This window comes from Triticum aestivum, chromosome 3B (assembly GCF_018294505.1).
Source record: "Triticum aestivum cultivar Chinese Spring chromosome 3B, IWGSC CS RefSeq v2.1, whole genome shotgun sequence".
NCBI classification, from domain to species: Eukaryota; Viridiplantae; Streptophyta; class Magnoliopsida; order Poales; family Poaceae; genus Triticum; species Triticum aestivum.
The window spans coordinates 721,424,926-721,447,874 of record NC_057801.1 but is presented as its reverse complement, the minus strand read 5'-3'; the positions used below and the strand labels follow the sequence as shown (position 1 = coordinate 721,447,874).

The following is a 22,949-nucleotide window of genomic DNA, read 5'->3' as shown; positions in this document are numbered from 1 at the left end:
AGCGACAAACACTTTGCCCTCGGATCTGAGATAGAAGGTATACCCAACCATCTCTTTTGGGTATCCTATGAAGACACATTTGTCCGCTTTGGGTTCGAGCTTTTTCGACTGAAGCCTTTTGACATAAGCATCACAGCCCCATACCTTAAAAACGACAACTTATGTTTCTTGCCAAACCACAGTTCATACGGTGTCGTCTCCACGGACTTAGATGGTGCCCGATTTAAAGTGAATGTAGCTGTCTCTAATGCATAACCCCAAAACGATAGTGGTAGATCGGCAAGAGACATCATAGAACGCACGAAAATTGCTACGATGATTCCTTGCACTTGGGGATTATCAGAGACCAACACCAAAAATTCCTATAAATACCAAAACCCCTCAGAAAGAACCCTAGATCGGGAGTTCCGCTGTCGGAAGCCTCTATAGCCACAAAAAGTCAATCTAGGCCCTCTCTGGCACCCTACCGGAGGGGGCCATCATCATCGGAGGCCATGGAGGAGGATCCCAGAGGGGGCAACATCACCATGGAGGCCAAGGACTAGAGGGAGAACCTCTCCCCATCTATGGGGGAGGCCATGGAGGAGGAAGCACAAGGGGAGACTCTCTCCCCCTCTCTCTCGATGGCGCCAGAGTGCCGCTGGGGGAACCATCGCCGCGGTGATCGTCTCCATCAACATCACCATCTTCATCACCTTCCTCATATCTTTTACGTGGTCCACTCCCCTGCACCCCGCTGTAATCCCCTACTTGAACATGGTGCTTTATGCCACATATTATGATCCAATGATAGCCATCCTATGATGTTTTGAGTAGATTTCTTTTGTCTTTGGGTTGATTGATGATCTAGATTGGTTTGAGTTGTATGTTTTATTTTGGTGTTGTCCTATGGTCTCTTCCGTGTCGCGCACACGTGAAGGATTCCCGCTGTAGGGTGTTGCAATATGTTCATGATTCGCTTATAGTGGGTTGCTTGATTGACAGAAGCATAAACCTGAGTAAGGGGGTTGTTGCGTATGGGATAAAGGGGACTTGATACTTTAATGCTATGGTTGGGTTTTACCTTAATGATATTTAGTAGTTGCAGATGCTTGCTAGAGTTCCAATCATAAGTGCATATGATCCAAGGAGAGAAAGTATGTTAGCTTATGCCTCTCCCTCATATAAAATTGCAATAATGACCACCGATCTTGTTAACAATTGCCTAGGACAATTCCGCACACTGATCCATCATTATTCCACACTCGCTATTTATAATATATAGTAATATGTTCTAACTTTATATTAACAACACCTATTTTTATATTTTAGTTCTCCGATATCATGCAAAATTATCCTCTTCATAACCACAACATAGTTTTATTTCTCGTTTCTAGATGGAAGCAAACGTTCGATGTACGTAGAGTCGTATCAGTGGCAGATAGGACTTGAGAGAATATTGATCTTACCTTTAGCTCCTTGTGGGTTCGACACTCCATACTTATCACTTCCACCTTTGGAAATTTCTATGATGATTCCTTGGACTTGGGGATTATCAAGCTCTTTTCTGGCGCCGTTGCCGAGGAGCAATAGTGTGGAGTTGATATTTTCGTGTATGATTGTTTGCTTTCTTCACTAAGTAGATTTTGTTTTCCCTTTTGTTCTTGTTTAGTTGTGGGTGAAACAAACAAATAAAATAAAATAATGCAAAATACAGAAACAATTAATAGGGACAATTGCATTTTTACCCCTAGTTGGTTCCTACCCACGGCTTTTGCCCTTACTTTTCGAGCTTGCTCAGTTTTGCCCTTACTTTTTCCATCGAGGTCCCTCGAATGCCCTTTGACTGTTTGACCAAAAGTTTGAAAATTCATAACTAATTCATATGAACTCAGAAAAATGCAAATAAGATATCAAAATGTTCATGTAGACATTACCTTTATGGGCATATCATTTGCATTCAGGACAAAAGCATCGTTTAAACTACCTGAGGTAATTAATGTTATTAACAATATTAAAAATAAATAGGTATAAACAATATTTTTTTCGTGAATAAAAATTATATGCAAATGTAGGTGATGTTTTCCGAACATCCTGATACCTTATTTGCATTTTCCTGAGTTCGTATCAACTTGTCATGAAGTTTCCAAATAATGGTAAAAGTCATTAGAACATTCATAACAAGTTGATACAAACTCAGAAAAATGCAAGTAAGTTATCAGGATGTTCAGAAAACATCACCTACATTTGCATGTAATTTTTATTCATGAAAAAAATATTGTTTATACCTATTTATTTTTAATAATGTTAATAATATTAATTACCTTGGGTAGTTTAAACGATGCTTTTGTCCTGAATGCAAATGATATGCCCATAAAGGTAATGTTTATTTGAACATTTTGATATCTTATTTGCTTTTTCCTGAGTTCGTATGAATTAGTTATGATTTTTCAAAGTTTTGGTCAAACAGTCAAAGGGCATTCGAGGGACCTCGATGGAAAAAGTAAGGGCAAAACTGAGCAAGCTCGAAAAGTAAGGGCAAAACCCATGGGTAGGAACCAACTAGGGGTAAAAATGCAATTGTCCCAAATTAATATATCCAACAATGGTCCAACTAAACACCGAAAATTAATATATCAAAGTGATATGGCAAGAATCATGTGCGGTTGGAGTAAACTTGTTAAGTCATTCGGGTCCGTGGGCTTATGTACCAAAAACATTTGTTCAAAGTGCTAAAGGTCCAATTGAAACTCACATAGCATCTAACGTCCTTTATGATCGAGCGCTTAAGCAGTAGTCATGTTGAATGAAAGTCCTTCGTGATCGAGCACACAGGTTATGTTGAATCAAAGTCCTTCATGATCGAGCGCTTAAGCACCTGGCAAATTGAATCAAAGTTCTTTATAGGGGGTCTAGCTTCATACTAATGCCCTAGAAATGTCAACTGAAACACGAGTCCTTCATGATTGAGCACTTAAGCACCAGGCATGTTGAATCAAAGTTCTATATCCGAAGGACTAGCTTCGTACTAATATCCTACAAAGGTCCAATTGAAACACCAAGAACTAATATATAAAAGTGATTTGGCAAGAATCGTGTGTGTTTGGAGTAAACTTGTTAAGTCCTTCGGGTTCGTGGGCTTATGTACCAGACACATTGTTTCAAAGTGCTAAAAAGGTCCAATTGAAACGCATATAGAATCTAAAGTCCTTCATGATCGAGCTCTTAAGCACCAGTCTTGTTGAATCAAAGTCCTTCGTGATCGAGCGCTTAAGCACCAGTCATGTTGAATCAAAGTCCTTCATGATCGAGCGCTTAAGCACCGAGCATGTTGAATCAAAGTTCTTTATCCTAGGGTCTAGCTTCATATTAATGTCCTACAAAGGTCCAATTGAAACACAAGTAGCATCTAAAGTCCTTCATGATTGAGCACTTAAGCGTCGAACATGTTGAATCAAAGTTCTATATCCGGGGGACTAGCTTCGTACTAGTATCCTACAAAGGTCCAATTGAAACATCGAAAACTAATATATATCAAAGTGATATGGCAAGAATCATGTGTGGTTGGAGTAAACCATCTTTTGAAAATGCTCTATGTGAGACACAACCAAAGTTTGAAAACCATACCTATAAAGTGCTCTAGTGGTCCTATGGGTTCCTTATTTCAAAACGTCCACAAAACAGTATATGCATGACACGAGCACACTCAATCCATGTTAGGCTGATCATAAAATTATAAGCATTTACTGAAAACGTTCTATGTGAGACATGACCAAAGTCCTGAACCCATGCTTACAACGTGCTATATCGATCCAAAGGAGAAATTTGTTTCAAAACATTTTATATATGATAGAACGGAAGTGCGAATACTTACATATGAAGGCCCCATCTACTATCATGTCATAGTTTTCAAGAGAGAAAACCAACAATGAATTGATAACCTTCTCTATGTGACAACACTGAACGGAAATCCTCAATGCAACACAAAGACGGGCACTAATTAAAAATGGTATGTGCATGACACAATGAAACTCAATCATACTTGAGCGCTCCTAACAATTAAAACCATCTTTTGAAAATGTTATGTGTGACACACAACCAAAGTTCGGAAACCATACTTATAAAGTGCTCCAGCAATCCTATGAAGTCCTTATTTCAAAACGTCCATAAAATTGTCTATGCAGGATGCGAGCACACTCAATCCATGTCAACCTGATCGTACAAGCATATTTTGAAAATGTTCTATGTTAGACATGACCAAAGTCCTTAACCCGTTCTAACAAAGAGCTATAATTCCGAAAGTGCGTAGCAATGAGAAACGGAGTAGTTCATCTCAGTCCAATTTTTTTGTCACTCTGTTACTTGACAAATGGTAGAAGTAGCTGCCATACTGTTCAAAGTATAATCTACAAAAGTGTGTGGTGCGTCCAGCCAAAAAGTTGTATACATGATCCACTAGGCAGAAGCATCGCGAGGAGAATTATCCCAAAGTCTGCTCGGTAATTAGACCGTCTTGAGCCCCTTCACAAAGTTCAGTTAATGTACCTTACACAAAAAATCCAAATATTTGAGGAGAGAAACATGGGATCCAGTATCTGAGGAGATTAGCAAGCCAGCACACGCACCACATCCCAATTCATACACCGTCAGTGCTGACAGCACCAGAAGAAGAAAAAGGCTCACCCTCAAATCCAAAAAAGCAGCACACGATAGCAACGACATTATAGAGCGGTTTTATATAGCTCTTGATCAAGAACTCTCTCATAATATCGTTCACAGTTTGTATCAAAGTTTCTACAAAGTTGAGTCACTTAATTTGGAACGGAGGGAGTAGAAAATAAAGACTCTAGTACACATGCATCTCTACTTTTCACTCCAACCTTTTCAGCTTTTGGCACCGGACCACAATTTTTTTTCTCCAAAGACCCGCTTCCTGGAGAGGATCCCGCTTCTCTATCCGAACCTATTTTATCTGATATCTGATCCTACATGGCATGCGAGGCATGGGGCTATGCATTGTACATACCCTTATAATGTTTGTTGCACGTGCGCTAACTAGTCAGTACAAAACGTTGAGATTATGCATTAAGCACATTGTTGACTTGGATATTGGGGTAGAGGGGAGGAAGGGGAGAAAGTAACAATTTTTTTGTGCAAGCCACGAATTTTTTTGTCCCACGACATGTGACTCCATCAACAACCAAAAATCTAATGAGCCAGAAATGAAAGTACTTGGAGAAATCAGAAGAGGCTCGAGAAAAAAGATTGATCAATAACTCACTCAAGATGTACAATAAAGTGGTAAGATTCGGTAAGATCTTCTATAATAGCAGGATATGTGTTGAGTCACTGTTTATGTTGGCCACTTCCGCATATATAAAGATAGCAGCATAATTTCAGTTTGTTAGAGATATATTTGGGTTACATGTATTTGATAGTTTAGGATTCCTACCTTATTTCTAGGAGAGGCGTCTTGTCCTTCAAATCTTGCACTCAATATATACTCGCCCTCGAGGCTCTATAATACATTCATCATATTCCGCAACCAAATCTCTCTCTCCCTTCTAACATGGTATCAGCCTAATCACGATCCAAACCCTAGCCACCGCCGCTTCCACACCCGCGCGCCGCCCCCGGGGCGGTCGGCCTCCATGACCACCGCCGGGGGCCGCGCCGCCCGTACCTAGGGTTCGTCCGCCGGCCATGTTGGCCGGCTGTCCTAGAGTCTTTTTTCCCGATCCTTTGATCCGGGTTTTCTCTCTCTCGCCGGTCACTTTGATCGGCGTCTATTTTTTGGTTTTCCGGTCTATGTGATCCGGTTTGCATCGCCCGCCGCCGCCGTCGACCCCCGCGCCTCTACTCCGACATCGGCGTCGATTTCACCGGCTGCTTCGTCATCAACCGCGCGGCAAGGCTGGACGCGCCGCCCAAGGGACGCCTTCGTGCGTCGCTGCCGGCCGCTCGTCCGCGCGGTCTCCATCGCCGGTCTGTCTTCGTCGTCATCGCCCGGGACATCACCGACAACGTCGCCATCGATTCCGATCTGCGCGTCGTCCCCGCCATGGCGCATACAGCGGCGCCGTCGGTCTGATCAACCGATCACGCGCCTGTCTTCGCCAAGCACGTCCCCGAGCACGCCTACCGCCGATCGAGCCACAGGTTGCCATCGCGTCGTCCCTACGGACCGCTGCGTTGCCGCCCGAGGTCTTCCCGTCGGCTGCCCCGACTCACGCACCGCTACTGCCGACGCCCCTACGGGCGGTCGCGTCGCAGAACGTGGTCCACGCTGCCGCCCCGAGATCCTCCCACCGGCTACCCCTATAGCCGCCGCCGCCTCCGTGTCACCCCTTAGGGTTATCACGTCCGGCATGCGGTCCACGCCGCCTCCCAACGGGCCATCGCCCTCGGCTAGTGGTTCTCCGCGCGGCTGCCCCGACCTGCGAGCCTCCGCTACACCGCCTCTTCGGGCTGTAAAGCTGTCGCATGCAGTCACCACCGCCGCCTGAGGCCGTCACCGCGGTTGCACCGACCTGCAAGCCGCTGCTACACCACCTCTTCGAAGCTGTAGCACTTGGGAACGCGGTCCCCCGCCGCCGCCTCGCGGTTCCCGCCGCCGCCCCGAGGTCTTCCCGCCGTCACCCCGGCCCGCCTGCCGCCGCTGCGTCGCCCCTTCGGGCCGTAGCGCCGCGGCCCGCGGTCCACGCCGCCGTCACCGCGCGTCGACCTCCCGTGGTATGCGCCGCGCCATCTCCCTTGGCGCGGGAACGCCACCGTCCGCGCCGGTCTTCGTCACGCTGTCAGGGTTCTTCGCCTACTTCAAGCACCGCCGCCGCACTCCTAACCTAGCCGCCGCCGCCGCCGTCAGGCCGCCGCGGTCGCTCTTCTTTGGCCGCCGCCGCCGCTACCTTCGTAGCCGCCGCCGCCGCCCGTCCACCCCCTTCGTCTTCGTCCAAGCACCAGCCCGTCACCAGCGTCGCCGTCATCTACCCCGACCACTTTGTCTACTCCGACCACCATTGGTGACATCGGCCCTACGCCGATAGAAGCCGCAATTGTCGTCGAGTTCTTCTCTGCTGGCCCCTCCGACTTCTCCGACATGGCGTACAGCTCGTGCAGGTCCCTCGTCTACGCATGCCCGGTGCTGGCAACACCGATGCGTGCCTTCATCCACGACGTGTCCCCGGGCCTGGCAAGCCTGGTCGGCGCTTCGTCAACTTCGTCTTCGTCTGTCTACGCATGCCAGGTGCTGGCAACACCGGTGCGTGCCTTCGTCCATGATGTGTCCCCGGGCTTGGCAAACCCGTCGCGATGCGTCGTCAACAACATCTTCTTCCCGGCGCACCACTACTTCGACACCCTTGCGCCCATGCTAACTCGGCGCCCCCTTGCGCCCGCGGCTCCACGGCGACCTCCTCGACACCGGCCACCTCGACTCGACATCGACCACGGCATTCTTCGCACGGCTACCTCAACCACGGCTACACCATCCTACGCTCTCGGCTACATCGACATCGGCACAAAGGGCTATCATCCGCTTGAGCAACTCGTCGGCTTCCTCTACAGTCAATGCGTCCACGATGCGACACCGTCCATGACGCTCCCGCTAGGACTGCGGGGGGATGTCAGTCCGTCGGCTGCTATTCTCTCCAGTCTGACCGTCCGCGACGCTCATGTTGTTCGCAACGCTACCGCTACGACTGCGGGGGGATGTTAGAGATATATTTGGGTTACATGTATTTGATAGTTTAGGATTCCTACCTTATCTCTAGGAGAGGCGTCTTGTCCTTCAAGTCTTGTACTCAATATATACTCGCCCTCGAGGCTCTATAATACATTCATCATATTCCGCAACCAAACCTCTCTCTCCCTTCTAACACAGTTGTTCTAAACTCTTACATTGGCATAACTGTTTTGTAGTATAGGTCTACCAAAAAAATGACTGAGATGGTGCTGCAAATCATGTGTAGTGTAGGTCGATACAAAACTCCAGCATTGGCACGCGTGTAGTGTAGGTCGATACAAAACTACAAACAGCCAAATACTTGCATTAGAATCGTGAGGTGTCGGGAAAGAATCAGGTGTTAGTGAGGGCATCGCTTCTACCAACTTAACGCTGATGGTTTCATGGTCCTGCAAATTCGTCCAAACCAGCCACCACAGCTGGTGGTGGCTACCAAATTGAATATGCATGTCTCGACAATTTCGCAAAGTACACAACTCAGCAACAATTGTAGTGAGTTGATGGTGGTGCACCGTCATATTGTACCACTGATGTTGCGGAATAAATCGGCTATGGGTACAACATTTATCAAGTGAACTTGGATACCGGGACACTATTCAGCTTGAGTAGTTGCGGGACCTCACGAGCGAAGTCCTTGACATGTATTGCTCTTCCTCGGTGTCTCGAGGTTTTTTTTCCTCTGGTTCCATTAGCGCTAGTACCATCTACCCGGTTTTTGATTTTGCCGAGAGAAGGCTGTTAAAAGTTGGAACTTGTCATATGGTGGATGGATGCACCGGTCGACCATCTAGCTTACCATTGTCCAATACTGCTGATCTATAGTTTACCCCATTTCCCGTGATTTTATTCAGCCGTGGCAATTTTGATGAAGAAGTAATTTCACCTTTTCAATATACCCTTAGGAAGATTACGAGGGAGTCCTTTGATGACTGCAAAAGTTAGGAGTGTAGTATCCAAGCTTAGAGAGGGACATATCAAGTTTACTATGAATTAAAACATGGCAGTTTTGACAAACAACACACTTCAGGCTCTTGTTTTAATTTGAGTGAAGATGCACACCTGCCTTTTCTTGCGCTGTGCTCAGAGCATAGAATTTCATTTTGTTAAATTATTGATTACGACCGGACTAAAACTTGCTCTACAGGAAACTAATAATTGTTTGTACTGCATTTCAAAGTAATAAAAAGAGACGTGAGTTGTGACAGTGTAGGACAACTACACTATTTGAAGGTCAATTTTGTGCACAGTCTGAAATTATTATTGTTTGAACAATATGGGATGTTTAAATTCTACTCCCTCCTTCCCATAATTAAGACTTTTTTATACTAGTGTAGTGTCAAAAAGCGTCTTATATTATGGGACGGAGGGAGTAACTTTTATTTTGTGCACAGTTTGAATTTATTGTTGTTTGAACAATATGGGATGTTTGAATTCTATTTTTCTTGTTATTGTAGAAAAGTGATCGCAACGTCCAGCCGGAGCACCAGGTCAAGCCTGGCGGGATCATCGCCGTCCCCCTTGGGGGTGTCGACCATGTAGACGTCGTAGGTGGAAGTGGCGGTCCACTTTCCCGTGCTGGGAGTGGTTGGGGAGGTTGCTATATAGGTCATGACGTCGGCATCCTCGTCCATGTCCTTGGCCTCCTCGAAGACGTAGTCCAACATATCGGTTAGATCTTCGATAGTGGCTACTAAGTGGGTGGTGGGTGGGACATAAAATTCCCCGTGGCCCGCTTCAAGTCGGATCCGATCATAGACCGAGGACAGGCCATTTGTAATGTTCATTATTCGGATCCGATCTAACGTCTTTCGGAGTTAACCTCCGGTATGCCAGCACAGGGGGTGCGTTCGGCCAAGGCTGACCCTTGGTCCTCAAACGCTGAAATCGGATCCGAGCTCAAAGCCAGATCCGAGATAGAGGCCGGCCCGGAGATGGGGTTGGGAAGAAGGTCCGTAGCTGAAGCTTCGGGTTTTTTGGGCTCCTTAGGTAAGGCTGAGAATCCAGTAAAGATTAGATCACCCCGGGCATCGGCGACGTACTGTAGGTTGCCGAACCTGATTTTCTGCTCAGGAGCGAAGATGTCGATCTGTCAAGGTGACCGGTTGAGTTGGCGTGTAGAACTATGCTGCCAAACGCGAAGAGCTGGCTAGGCACGAAGACGTCCCTGGTGCGGATGCCATCTCCGATGACTAAGCGAGCCATTAATCTTTGACGATCCCACAACGAACTCTCAATGAAAGCACCAATGTCAGTGTCAAAACCAGCAGATCTCGGGTAGGGGGTCCTGAGCTGTGGATCTTGGATCGATGGGTAACAAGGGGCGTAGAGACAGTATTTACCCAGGTTCAGGCCCTCTCGAAGAGGTAAAACCTACATCCTGCTTGACTGTATTGATGTGTTTGTATGACAATTATAGAGTTGATCTACCACGAGATTGGATGAACTAAACCCTAGGCGGGGAATGATGATGGTTCTCCTCCTCTACGGACTAAACCCTCTGGTTTATATAGACACGAGGGGTACCTAGGGTTACATGTGGTCGGGTACCATCAGGGGATAAACATGCCGACTTTATTATCTTTACTTGGAAGATACACCTAGGCTTTAGAGGTTTCCTTCCTGAACACAGAGTCGTTTATAGCTTGGCCTTCCAATGATGGATCAAGAGTGGCCCACCTTTCTAGCCCATGAGAGATAGACCGGCAGCCCAGGGACCCCATAGTCCAAGACTCCCTCAGCGGTCCCATTGTACTTGGGGGTGTCGCGAGGCAATGTGAAGCTTCGAGGGAGAGGCTCGACGTGGATACGCGGCCCAAAGTAAGCCAGACCAACCAAGTTTTTTTCCTCCACCACGAGGGAGCAGGCCAGCTGCTCGATGCGATGGCGAGCATTGTGCTCGTCCTGAGGTTCACGGGGCCCGAGACAATCGGCGATCATAGGGAGGCCAGATGGGCCGGCAGAAGCCGGTCGTCCCCGGCGCATGTGCGGGGTTGGAGGAGCTGGTTGCCGGTGGGGGGGCTAGCATGCACTGCAAGCCGGCTAGTGACAGCGGGCGCATCACGGTGGCGCTGGCCTCCCCAGTTCCCACGGGGTCGACTCTCGTGGCTGGGAGCAGGCGGAGCGGAAGCTTGTATCATGTGTCTAGGGACCTCGACCGGCTGTAGCCTGTCAGTCAGTCGTGAGAGCTCCGAGCTAGTAGCGGCCGACTAGTACTACTCTTGTAGCTGGTTGGTGGTGGTGATGACACTACTGCAGGATGGTCCTAACGTGACAGTACAATCAGAGACCCTTTAACGAAACTCTGTGCCATGCATTAATTGCAAACGGTGGTATAAGAAAACCGTCAAAATAATACAGACTGTTTGCGATGGCGGAGGCATCAAGCATGATTCAGATTAGAGTTGCGTGTGCGATACGTGGCATACAGTTCACTCAAATAAACTATTTGTGATGAGCATAACAACAGAAACGGTCAGGTAGATGAAGGTGTGTGTGATATATGGCATACAGTTCACTCGGATAAACTGTTTGTGATTAGGAAACACAACAGAAATGGTTAGCCATATCAAGATGTGTGCGATATACGGCATACAGTTCACTCGGATGAACTGTTTGAGATGAGCCAAGCCAACAAAAATGGTTCAACTTAGAAAGATGTGTGTGATACGCGGAAAACATGTCCGTAATCAGAAATGTGTGCGAAGACCAATAATAACACAGATGATTACTGCTAATAAGCCATGTGTGTTATGGGCAAACACTTGTTGGTATACAATTGTAAGCGATTGATGAAATCATCACCCACTGGTTCTCTAGTTGACTCCGTGTGCAAAAGAACAACATGTATAACCAAAATAAACATTAGATAAGTGAATATACAAAATATTCGCACACACCTCAATAAACAATTACATGCATTCTAAACTAGGATAAACGATCATCTAATCATCTACTTCTTGTGACACTACCGCCACTGCTCTGTGGCTCAATCCCTCGTCTGGGGCAGGACGAAGGCACTTCCTCATGTCAATGATCCACCTATACATCTTGTAGCTTGTTTACGCGTCCTTGACCGCGTACTTGACGTTTCTTCATCCAGTCTCTGCTCCCAGGCACTATGCCAGGCGATCTTGTACTTCTTGCTCTCATCCTTCATCTACACGAAACCTCGAGCACTTTTAGATGTCGATAAGATTGTTCTTTGTGCTGCCTTAGACCTTGTAGTGGTCATAGATGTCGACAAGATTCCAACAAGCTAGGCACGAAACCTCGAGCGCTTTTAGATCATTGTTGGTGTCCACCATAGTGAAACTATAGTCGAGGCCGTTGATAAACCTAGCTAAATGCTCGCAAGGTCTTGTGGCCAGGTGGTAGTGGTAGACGAGGACGTCATGACGCATGCTCAACTAGGCGACGACAACCTTCTCATCATGCCTGACATGACCGCCGGTAAACTTGAGGTCGAAACCGACCACTTGGTACTTGTCCTCAGCAAACAACTACTCCATAGTGTGGATGGAGCTCTCCACGAGACCGGCTCGTTCGTGTACACCACCGAGAGGTCCTTTCCCCTCACGGCGGTGGCCACTACGTGATGCGTGGTGAACTGCCGCCCTCTGTCGTTGTCAGCCACTGGGAGCACCATTGGAGCCGCTGGATATCCTCTTTGTATGTGTCATCGTGGGTGTGCTTATTGTGACGCCCCCAATTCAACCGTACACTAATCATACACGTAAATGTGTACGATCAAGCTCAGGGACTCACAGGAAGATATCACAACACAACTCTAGACGAAAATTAAAGTCTTACAAGCTTTATATTACAAGCCAGGGGCCTCGAGGGCTCGAATACATCAGCTCGAATATAAACGAGTCAGCGGAAGCAACAATATCTGAGTACAAACATAAGTTAAACAAGTTATCATAAGAAGGTGATACGTCTCCAACGTATCTATAATTTTTTATTGTTTCATGCTATTATATTATCTGTTTTGGATGTTTTATATGTATTAATATGCTATTTTATATTATTTTTTGGACTAACCTATTAACCTAGAGCCCAATGCCAGTTTCTAATTTTTCCTTGTTTTTGAGTTTTATAGCAAAAGAATACCAAACGGAGTCCAAACGGAATAAAACTTTTGCGATGATTTTTCTTGGATACACCCGTAGGACTTGGAGAGGGGGCCAGAAGCTCCCCGAGGAGGCCACAAGCCTCCTAGGTGTGCCCCAGGGGGGCGCTCCCCGAGGGCTTATGGGCCCCTCGGGAGTCCTCCAACCCTAATCTTTGAACTATGACAAAGGAAGTGGAGATCATGGCAAACGACTTGAGCAAGGTGTCCCCAAGAAAAAGGGTTTTGGTTCGACAAGAGGCAAAAGGAGATGCTCGAGCTAGATGGATGGACTATGGCCGAGAGCGCGATCATTTTGTGTGTTGGCATGTGTGCCAGCATGAACTACGCGCCGAGATGCATGAACTGTGGGTTTTTTTGTGCTCGCAAGTATGCGGGCGCTAGCAGGTGTCTCGACATGAACTCTGGCAATTTTTTTGTAGTCTAGCATGTATGCTGGCCGTTGGTATGTATGGCTGCTCGCCCTGACTTTATTCATGAAAAATATATGTTTGTTGCAAAAAAATTGGCTGAACGGACAAAATGTGTCGGCCGGTTGGGCGCACTGGCTAGACGTGGGCGGATGGCGCTCCTCCAACCAACCCAAAAAGACAAAAAGCAAACCAAATTCGCGTTTGTTTAGGTTGGCGCGTTGGAGTTAACCTAACAACCCTGGTGACGATAACTATGGCAAATCCTAAACGACACCATAAGTCCCGCTCCTTTTTTTGCAAAGATAAAAGTCCACATTTCAACCCCAAACTAACCATTCTGTTTGATTTACAACCCTGAACTACAAAGTTGGTCAAAATACACCCCAACTAACCATGAGGTTCAAAACTCAACTCAACTCTGGTCTTGGTTTTGCTTCGGTCAAGCAGTTTTGACTATGTTAACTGTTGACTGGGAACCACCATGTCAGCTTTGACCCCTTTAATGGAAAAATATTAACTCTCTCCAATCCTTCCCCGCCGACCAATGGCCACCTCCTGTGCATCCAGCCGTAGCATCACCGCCACCTGGGACATAGGGCCTAGCCGGCCCATTCCAGCAGAGCTGCCGCCCCACCCTAGCTAAGCCAACTTTCCCGGTCGCTGCATCTTCGCCGCCTAGGATATGGTCACCCAAATGCCCCACCCCAGTAGAGCCACCGCATCGAGGAGCTCCACATATTTCGTCGCCAGAGACGGATGAAGGGCGGAGCTGCACCTCACCACCGTCGCACCAGCCGCAGCATCTCTACCGCCTGGGACATGCCCCCCATGGGCCCACCCCACAAGTGCCACCGTCCCCGAGGACCTCCTCATATTTCACTTCTATGACAGATGAAGGATGGTGCTACACCTCACCACCGTGTCTGGCCGTCGCCCCGCTATTCCGTGTAGTGTGGTTGGCGAGGAGAGGAGTACGGGGCCTTGCCCTCGCTCTCCGGGCAGGGAGATTGGAGGGCGTCCACCAGTGAAATTGGTTTGGTGCACTCCTCTACCGTGGCTGTGCTGCACATCATGTAAGAGCATCTCCACTCGCGCCCCCAACAGGCCTCCTAGGGCGCCTTTTTAGCGTCGGCACCGAAAAATTGTCCCAGTCGTGCCCCCAGCTTCTCGATTATCGTTGGTTTGGCCCGAAATAACAACCGGCAAACCCGAGCCAAACCCAGCGCACCGGGTACCGCCTGGGGGCGTCGGCTGAAGCAAAAAGTCATGTGGGGCCGCGTTGTCGGCGGCACCAGGCATATTCCTGCCGTTTGCCCGCCTTTTCCCTCCATTTCCCCCATTGCTTTCCCCTTCTCCCTCGTCGTTCCTGCCATTCTCCTCATCAGACCGGGCGCCATGCCGCCGAAGAAATATGTTGCTCCTCGCGTCGCCATTGATTCCACACAGCTGAAGCAGAGGAACCCGAGGGCGCCGATGGCAAGACCAACGGGCGCGTCGAACGCCGAGTGAAGGGCGGACGTTCAGCGCCGGGAGGCATTCACCGCCGACCGGCGGAAGAGGCTCATCGTCAAGAGGGCCGGGGACGTGGCGGCCGCGGACTAGGCAGAGCCGTCTCGCACGGGGATGATGAACATTCCACCTGGCCACTGCCCACAAGCCGTGTGGGGGGAGCCAGACCAGCGTCGCGTCGCCGACCAACCTCTCGCCGCCCTCGCCGCAATGGGGGTACGCGGGATGTGAAGGTCGACCTTCTCAGGACCAACATCGCCACGAAGAAGAGGAACACCGACCTGGCATTCTTGATGGCGGCAGACATGTCGAGGATGGACGAGCAGGTCAAGGCATGGTACCTGGTGGAGCGCGGCCTCATCCTGAACCAGATGCCCGGGTCGGCTTCGACCATCGCCCCTACACCCAAGCCAACACCAATGCCCACGCCCAGCCCGAGCGATGAAGCCACACCGCCGGCAACCAGCCCGAGCACAGAAGCCACGCCGACGCCGAGCACGCCGTCACCGGCCAGTCCCACGCCAGAGGAGCCCGACGTTTGATGCATTCCTTTGCCTACGCGTCCTTCCTTTTGATCGCCGAACTGTGGCATGATGATCGCCGAACCTGTGGCGTTTTTTTGGCAGCGGGAAAGACAAGCTTGAATTTATGGGCGTTTGGGGGCTGAAACCTGGGCGCGCGGCTGGGAACTGGATCGCCCCCCAGGGCGAAAAAACCGTCGGCGCATACGCCAAAATGCAATCGCCGGGTGCGCTGGGGGGCCGAACGAGTGGAGATGCTCTAAGGGAGCAAAAGTATCGAGGGCCACCATTTGTCGCCTCGGGCGTGATCTCCGTTGTTGCCGTGAGCGTCAGTACTGCCTGTAGCCTCTCCGAGAATGAGATGGGCCGGCCAAAGACGGCGAGGATGAGAAGGAGGTGGTCGGCAAAGAAGAAGAGGAGGGACATTCTTCTTTTTTAGTTTCTTATAAGGGGTTAAAGCTGATGTGGCGGTGCCCGGTCAGCAGTCAAGATAGTCAAAACCGCTTGACTGAAGAAAAATCAAGACCAGGGTTGTGGTTTGATACTCATAGTTAGTTGAGGGTATATTTCGACCGGTTTCGTAGTTCAGAATTGTAAATCAAACTGAGTGGTTAGTTCGGGGGTTGAAATAGACTATTCTCTTTTGCAAACAGGTACCCTTCATTCTACGTTGGGCGGCACATCTTTCTTTTTTTCTTCTGTTTTAACGTCAAAGAACTGTGCTTCCAGTGTGTTCCAAACTTACAATCTCCTGATCCTACTCCCTCCGTCCTTGAAAGAGTGTACTTCCAACTTTGTTGGAGAGTCAAACTATTTGAAAGTTTGACCGAGTTTGTGCAAAAATATATCAATGTTTGTGAAACAAAATAGGTATATGACGAAAATATATTATATCATGAATCGAATGCTACTAATTGACGCCATAAATATTGATGTATTATTATATAAATACAGTCAAACATAAAAAAGTTTAACTTTCCAAGAAAATTGGAAGTACACTCTTTGAAGGACGGAGGGAGTATGTAAGGTGTGCTAACCACCCCACCACCCAGACCCGATGTGTTTAGTTACATCTTTTTCCTTCTTTTCTTCCTTTCTTCTTTTTTCTTTTTCCTTTCTTCTTTTTTCTTGTTCCTTTTTTCTTTTTAGGTTTTTTTGTTTTCTTATTTTCGTTTTGCTAAGTTGAATTAACTTATTTTCGAAATTGAATGAACTCTTTTTAAAAAACTATGATTTTTTTTTCAAAATTGATGAACTTTTTCCAAAATTGAACGAACTTCTTTCAAAATTGATTTAACTATTTTCATTTTTTATTAAATTTTCTTGAAAATGGAAGATTTATTTTTCCAAAATGATGTATGTTTTGTTCAAAAATGATGATTTTTTCCCCAAATATATGAAATTTCTCAAATTCACGTTTTTTAAAATAATTAAATCTAAGTGATACATTATAAATATTGCGTCTCCCCCGCAAAAAAGACATTATAAATAGCGCGTCCACACTTGTTCTTACAATGTTGGCGCTGCTTTGAGTCGCCGCAATTGGGTAGCTCTATTGGCTTAAGAGAGTCCAATGGCTTGAGTTCGAACCCTGGACAAAGCCGCTTTTTTCGCGTTGTAAGTTGCACTCGCGTTTCGTGGGCCGGAGCTTCAGTTGGCTTCACGGCCCATCACGTGAGGCGGGTTCATCCTTGATTTTTGTTTCCTTTCTTTTTTCTTATATATATAAAAAAACCTAAATTGTTTTTTTTTTTCTGAGAATAGATAGAATCTTTGATGGTACGTGAAAGTCATGATGGCTTGCACGTCAATCTCTCATTTGAATTTTTATTAGATTCTGCCACCACGTAAAGAAGACCCCTTCTCGAAGTCGGATCGAGGCGAACGTAGGATAGTCCCACACCGACCACCAAGGGCGGCACCCCCGAAGAGAAAAGTCCATATTCCAGGCTTATATACCAGGGCTGGACATCAGAGAGGCCCAGCAACCCAGCAAAGACACCCCCGTCCCACCAATTTAACCCTAACCATTTCGGGGCGGAAACCCTCGTCATCTCCTTTCGGCGGCGGCGGCGGCGGCGGAGGCGGCGCGCGGTCGTGGGAATGAAAGCCGCCGACCAATCCCATGCCCCCCCTGTCCCTCGTCCCTTCCGTCGGGCGAAGCAGCCAAGCACCACCTCTCGCCACGAGGGCGAAGGCGGAGGAGCCGATAGAAGGAGAAGACCATCTCGGCGTGGCGGTACCTCGAAGCGAGGAAGAGGGCGGCCTCATCATCTTCTGCGACCTTGCTCCTCCAATTGGGGGGCGACGCGCGCACGCACAGGGGCGGCGGCAGCAGCGGCAGCGCTCAATACCAGCAACCAAGATTTGTCATCAACCTGTGCTCATATCCAGATCCTCCCCTCCCGGGGATGTGATGATGATTCGAATCCAAGGGGGAAACTTTCCCCCTCAACCTGTGCTCAGATCCAGATCGTCCCCTCCCGGGGATGTGACGATGAATTGAATCCAAGGAAGAAACATCTGCTGCGCCCTAGTCTCTCCATCATCCAGAAGCGAGGAAGAAGGCGGCCTCATCATCTTCTGCGACCTTGCTCCAGCCAGCCCGACGATTCGAAGATACCAGGGCAGAAACATATGCTGCGCCCTTGTCTCTCGATCCAGCCGCCCCCAAATTATTGTTGGGGGGCAAAACGCTCGCGGACGAACAACAACAACTGGTACGTCAAAAGCATTTCTTGTCGACCCCCGAGATATGATGATTATGACTCCCATTCTTCTTTGCGCGCAGGAGGGACTGGTCCAACCTAGACGATGGGCCGTTAGGTCTGATCGCTGAGCGCGTTCTCGCATTTGACGTCACCGACTATCTCCGCTTCCGTGCCGTGTGCCGTCCATGGCGGCACTGTTCCACAGAACCGCACACCCATGGCGGGCTTGACCGCCGGTTCCATCCCTGGCGGTGGGTACTGCTCCGCGAACCACTAGCTGCTCCAAACCGCCGTTGCTTCCTGAACTCCTTCACCGGCGAGTTCATCCAAGTGGACCTCCCGGAGCTCCTTGACCATGAGCTTCTTGCTGTCACCCCGGAGGGCCTCCTTGTCCTGTTCCATGACCACAACCACGTCCGCCTGCTCAACCCACTCACGCGTCACGTCACAGAGCTACCACCGCTCACCACGCTGCTTCCTTCTAAACACCATGTCATGCTTTCCTATTTCAACATAGACGACTTCTTAGCGACAGGCTCTGGCATTGCTAGTGATGATTCAACAGTGGTGCTCTGCTTCAATAGGTTCCGCATTCTTGGCATGGCAAAGCCCGGTGATGACCACTGGATTTTGCTGAAGTACAACCATGATGGGTTCACACACACACCCTTAATGTTTGCAGGGCGCTTCTACTATGTTAAGGTTGATGGTGTCATGGCGCTGCAAATCTGTCCTAACCAGCCACCACGGCTGGAGGTGGCTGCCAAGCTGAATATGCATGTCTCACCAATTTCGGAAGGGTTGCACCTCGTCAACAGTTGTGGTGACTTGATGCTGATCCACCGTCAGACTGTTCCATTGACGTCGCTGGATAAATCGTGTTATCAGTATGACATGTATCGAGTGAATTTGGATACCGGAACACTATTACCAGTCAAGAGCTTGGGTGGTGGCGCAGGGCGAGCGATGTTCTGGGGCATGCATTGCTCTTTCTCGGTGCCTCTAGAGGTTTTTCCCTCTGGCTCCATTAGCGCTGACACCATCTACCCGAGCTTTGACTTTACTGAGAGAAGCCTGTTAGAAGTTGGAGCATATCATCTCCTGGATGGACACATTGATCGACCATCTGGCTTGTTGCAGCGGCCGAATACTCTGGTTGACTGTCTATCTTTGTCCAATACGGTTGATGATGAGTAGTCTAGCCCCATTTCCTTCGATAATTTAGCATGAATGGTTATGCAATATGGACATTTTGTCCCATTATTGCTAGCATTTGAGTGATTGTATCTTGCTAGAGCTGAAGCTGAATCAACTCTTTGCTGTGCTAAAAATTCTGTACCTGTAACACAAATTCGATGGGAGATAATAATAATAATCTATGCTGCTACTCCTTTTTATTTATTTATTTATGAAACAAGGTGCTTGTGCAATTTCAGTTTTTCCACCTGGGCTGCTATCTATTCTAAGATGTAAATATTGAGTTCACTCGATTGCATACTGTCTACAATTTACTTTTCCATTTCAATTCCATGTCATTTTCTAATATAGAAACTCCCTATGCCCCATAATTCTTGTTGTGGTTTTAGTTCAAATTTGAACTGACAAGAATTGTGGGCTATGTTCTTGTTTGAGGGGATATGTTTTTTTAGGTGTAGAAGCCATTTTATTGATTGAATTCCACAGAATGTGGGATGCAAACCAGGATTTATCTTGCCAAGCCACACATGACGACCTTAGCTAAAGTAAGAGCAAATTTAGCTAATCAATGAGCTTCAAAGTTAACTACTCCCTCCGTTCCTAAATATAAGTCTTTCTAGAGATTCCAACAAGTGACTACATACGGAGCAAAATGAGTGAATCTACACTCTGAAATATGTCTCCATACATCTGTATGGTGTAGTCCATTTGAAATGTCTAGAAAGAAAAATAAAATTACAGGAAAAAGGAGCTGATCTAGCCATGATTTCGTTGATGATGGCTCCATACACACCCTCACTGCTCCTCAGTATATTATTGACAACTTGCTTTGAATGTGACGATATGACAAAGTTTCGCACCTGAAGATGTTGCGCCCGTGGGATAGCCTCTCGACAGGCTATAGCCTCCAGAGTTGCGGGATCATGTACCCCATCAATTATTAGAGCTGAACTTCCCAGGAAAGTACCCTTGGTTGTCACGACAGATCCCAGCTGCTGAACTTCTTCTTTGTGCTCTGACCCCGCGACCCGCGTCTACGTGTATTTTTGCGAAGTTTCTGGTGGTGCTTTGGGCTGTCGAACAGTTCCTGCTGCTGCAATAGTCGCCATGGGAATAGGATCTGCAGCATTTTTCTCCTTCACAGCATCTAGATCCCTTTTTTTTTCCGGGTCATCTAGATCCCTGATGAACCGGGTGATGAACTCTTTTATTGCATGTGGAGCTTTGAAAAACCGCCTCGTGTATTGCTTTGCGCCGTGATGTCCAGATCGACCAAAGTGTTACCACCATTAGCACAAACTTATCATGTGGGAGTTTCTCCATCAAAACGAACAACCAGCACTTGGCACTTAATCGACCAAAGTTCTTCATCAATAAGTGCCCATGTACTCCCTCCGTTTCTTTTTACTGTGCATATAAGATTTGATCAAAGTCAAACTACACAAAGTTTGACTAAATTTATATAAAAAAATGAAATATGTAAGTGGCAACCGTGTGGCCTGATATCCTTCCTTTCCCGCCCCCCGTTTTTCATGCAAAAATAATGCTGGGATTGAGATTTGATCATTGGTCTATAAGTAATCAACTAAGGGAGCTAACCACCTCACCTATGACACCCATTGTTGAACAAGCTAAGGGAAATACTGTTTTTGACATGTTTTGCCTTTAATATTTTAGCACTGAAAAACTTTTGTTTCACCTATCAAACCTGGCACATAAACTTTTCCCGTGGTAAATTCTCCATCACCACCACGATAAATGACGCACTACCAACATGATAACTTTTGTATACCACGCGGTACATTATGTGTAAGTAGCATGGTCATAAGCACCGAAGGCATGATAACTTTGGTGAAAGCATCGTGGTAACTTTGATCATTGGGAAGAAACTTGTTGAACCCCGCCCCCCGGTAATTTCTGTAAATAGCACGATAACATTCACACCATACACCTGATAATTTAGTTACAAACATCGTGGTAACTTTAACCATTGGGGAAGAAAATTGTAAAAAGATATCCGATAATTTATGTGTAAATAGATGGTAATATACACAGCGCACATATGATAACTGAGGTAGAAACACCATGGTAACTTTGATCATAGGGAAGATATTTTTTTTTGAAAAGATACTCCGGTATCTTCTGTGTAAATAGCATGGTACTATACCTCCCTCCCCTGGTATTTTTATGTGTAAATAGGATGAAAACATATGCACTGCGATAACTAAACACCATGATAAGTTTTTGACCCGTGGGGGAAAATTTTGCTGAAACATACCCCTGATAAATTTTGTGTAAATAGCGTGATATTTTAAGCACTGCGGGCTTGATAGGTTACCTAGAATCACCATGATAACTTTCTGTCCCGGGAAAAAGTTGTTCAAAACATCTCCGATAATTTTTGTGTGAATAACATGATAATATAAACACCGCATAACCGACAACTTACAATATAAACATGATGGTAACTTTTTACCAAAGGAAAACAAGTTGTTAAAAACATATACTTGCCTCGCGGGTCCTCTTAGATGAACACAACACTTGGTGTGCCACGGAAAAGCCACATAATGTTTAGTGTCATGAGGGGCACACGTGTCATGGGTTGGCCCAGAAAAACGGCCCACTTTGACCCGCTATAGGTGTGATAAGTTACGCAGAAACATCATGGTAATTTTTGATCTATGTAAAAAGTTACCGGAACACACCCAGGTTTTTAGGTGTAAGTACCATGATAATATACGAATTGTAGACCCGGTAACTCATGTACAATCCCCCATGGTAACTTTGACCAGGGGCGAGGTTGATGTACACATATCCTGATAACTTATGTGTAAGTACCACGGTATTTTACACATCGAAGACCTTATAACTTGTATACAAAACACAGTGGTACCTTTGAAAGGGGTGTAGTTGTTGAAACATAGTACCTGGTAAGTTCTATATAAATAGCACGGTAACTTACGCAACACAGGCATGATACCTTGCATGCGAATACCATGGTAACTTTGTCCTGAGGGAAAATCGTGGTAATTTTCTGTACTTTTTGTAGTAACAAAATTGTAAAAAAAAGGGGCCCAAACGATTAGTTTCTTTAATTTGAGCAACAAATACCTAAGGCTGAGTTGATTGTGGTGGCGCGCTTTGGTGCCAAGGAAGTGTGGGTTCGAATCCCACATGCGCAATATTTTTTTATCATTTGGTGGACGTGAAGAAGTGGCAGTTTTCTCGGGGTGGGCGCCCGAGATGTGCGGGAGAAGCAGGTTTCTCGGGCGAGCCTGCGGGATCGTTCGGGAGAAGGCGGGGTCGAAGGAAGGGGGATCGTGTGGATTTTAATTACATGAACGTAGCACAAAATGGAAGAGTGCCCCTAATGTTGCCACACTAGGGGAATGTGCGATGATCCTCACACCTTGACAACAATAATGGCTTCTCCCTCCTGCTTCAAAGTGACTACAAATATTATATGGTAATAATTTGTGCTTCAAAGTGTAATTTCTGTTTTTTACATTTTGACTAGTGTATGCCTTGCTATTCAAGACCGTTTTTCCAAGACGGAGTTGGTCCAAATGATGCACCATATATACCGCGCGCCTGCCACTAGTGCACACGTTGAACAAGAACAACATTTCTAGAAAATGCATGGTATGATTTTGATCGCTTTCATACACACATTCTTCTTTCAAATCATAGTATGTATGTGTTACTATATATATTGCTTACTATATTACTCTCAAGTTCAAGAACAGA

The 22,949-nt window shown here is 47.0% G+C and overlaps 1 protein-coding gene across 1 annotated transcript; it reads left to right on the top strand.

Annotated features, from left to right (window-relative positions):
• Positions 1 to 17,307: 17,307 nt before the first annotated feature.
• LOC123066203 (uncharacterized) lies at positions 17,308 to 19,385 on the top strand. Its single transcript, XM_044489336.1, has 2 exons — positions 17,308 to 18,014; positions 18,086 to 19,385. Exons 1-2 carry the CDS (start codon positions 17,398 to 17,400, stop codon positions 19,200 to 19,202), a joined length of 1,734 nt encoding a protein of 577 aa, XP_044345271.1. The 5' UTR covers positions 17,308 to 17,397; the 3' UTR covers positions 19,203 to 19,385.
• Positions 19,386 to 22,949: the final 3,564 nt, after the last annotated feature.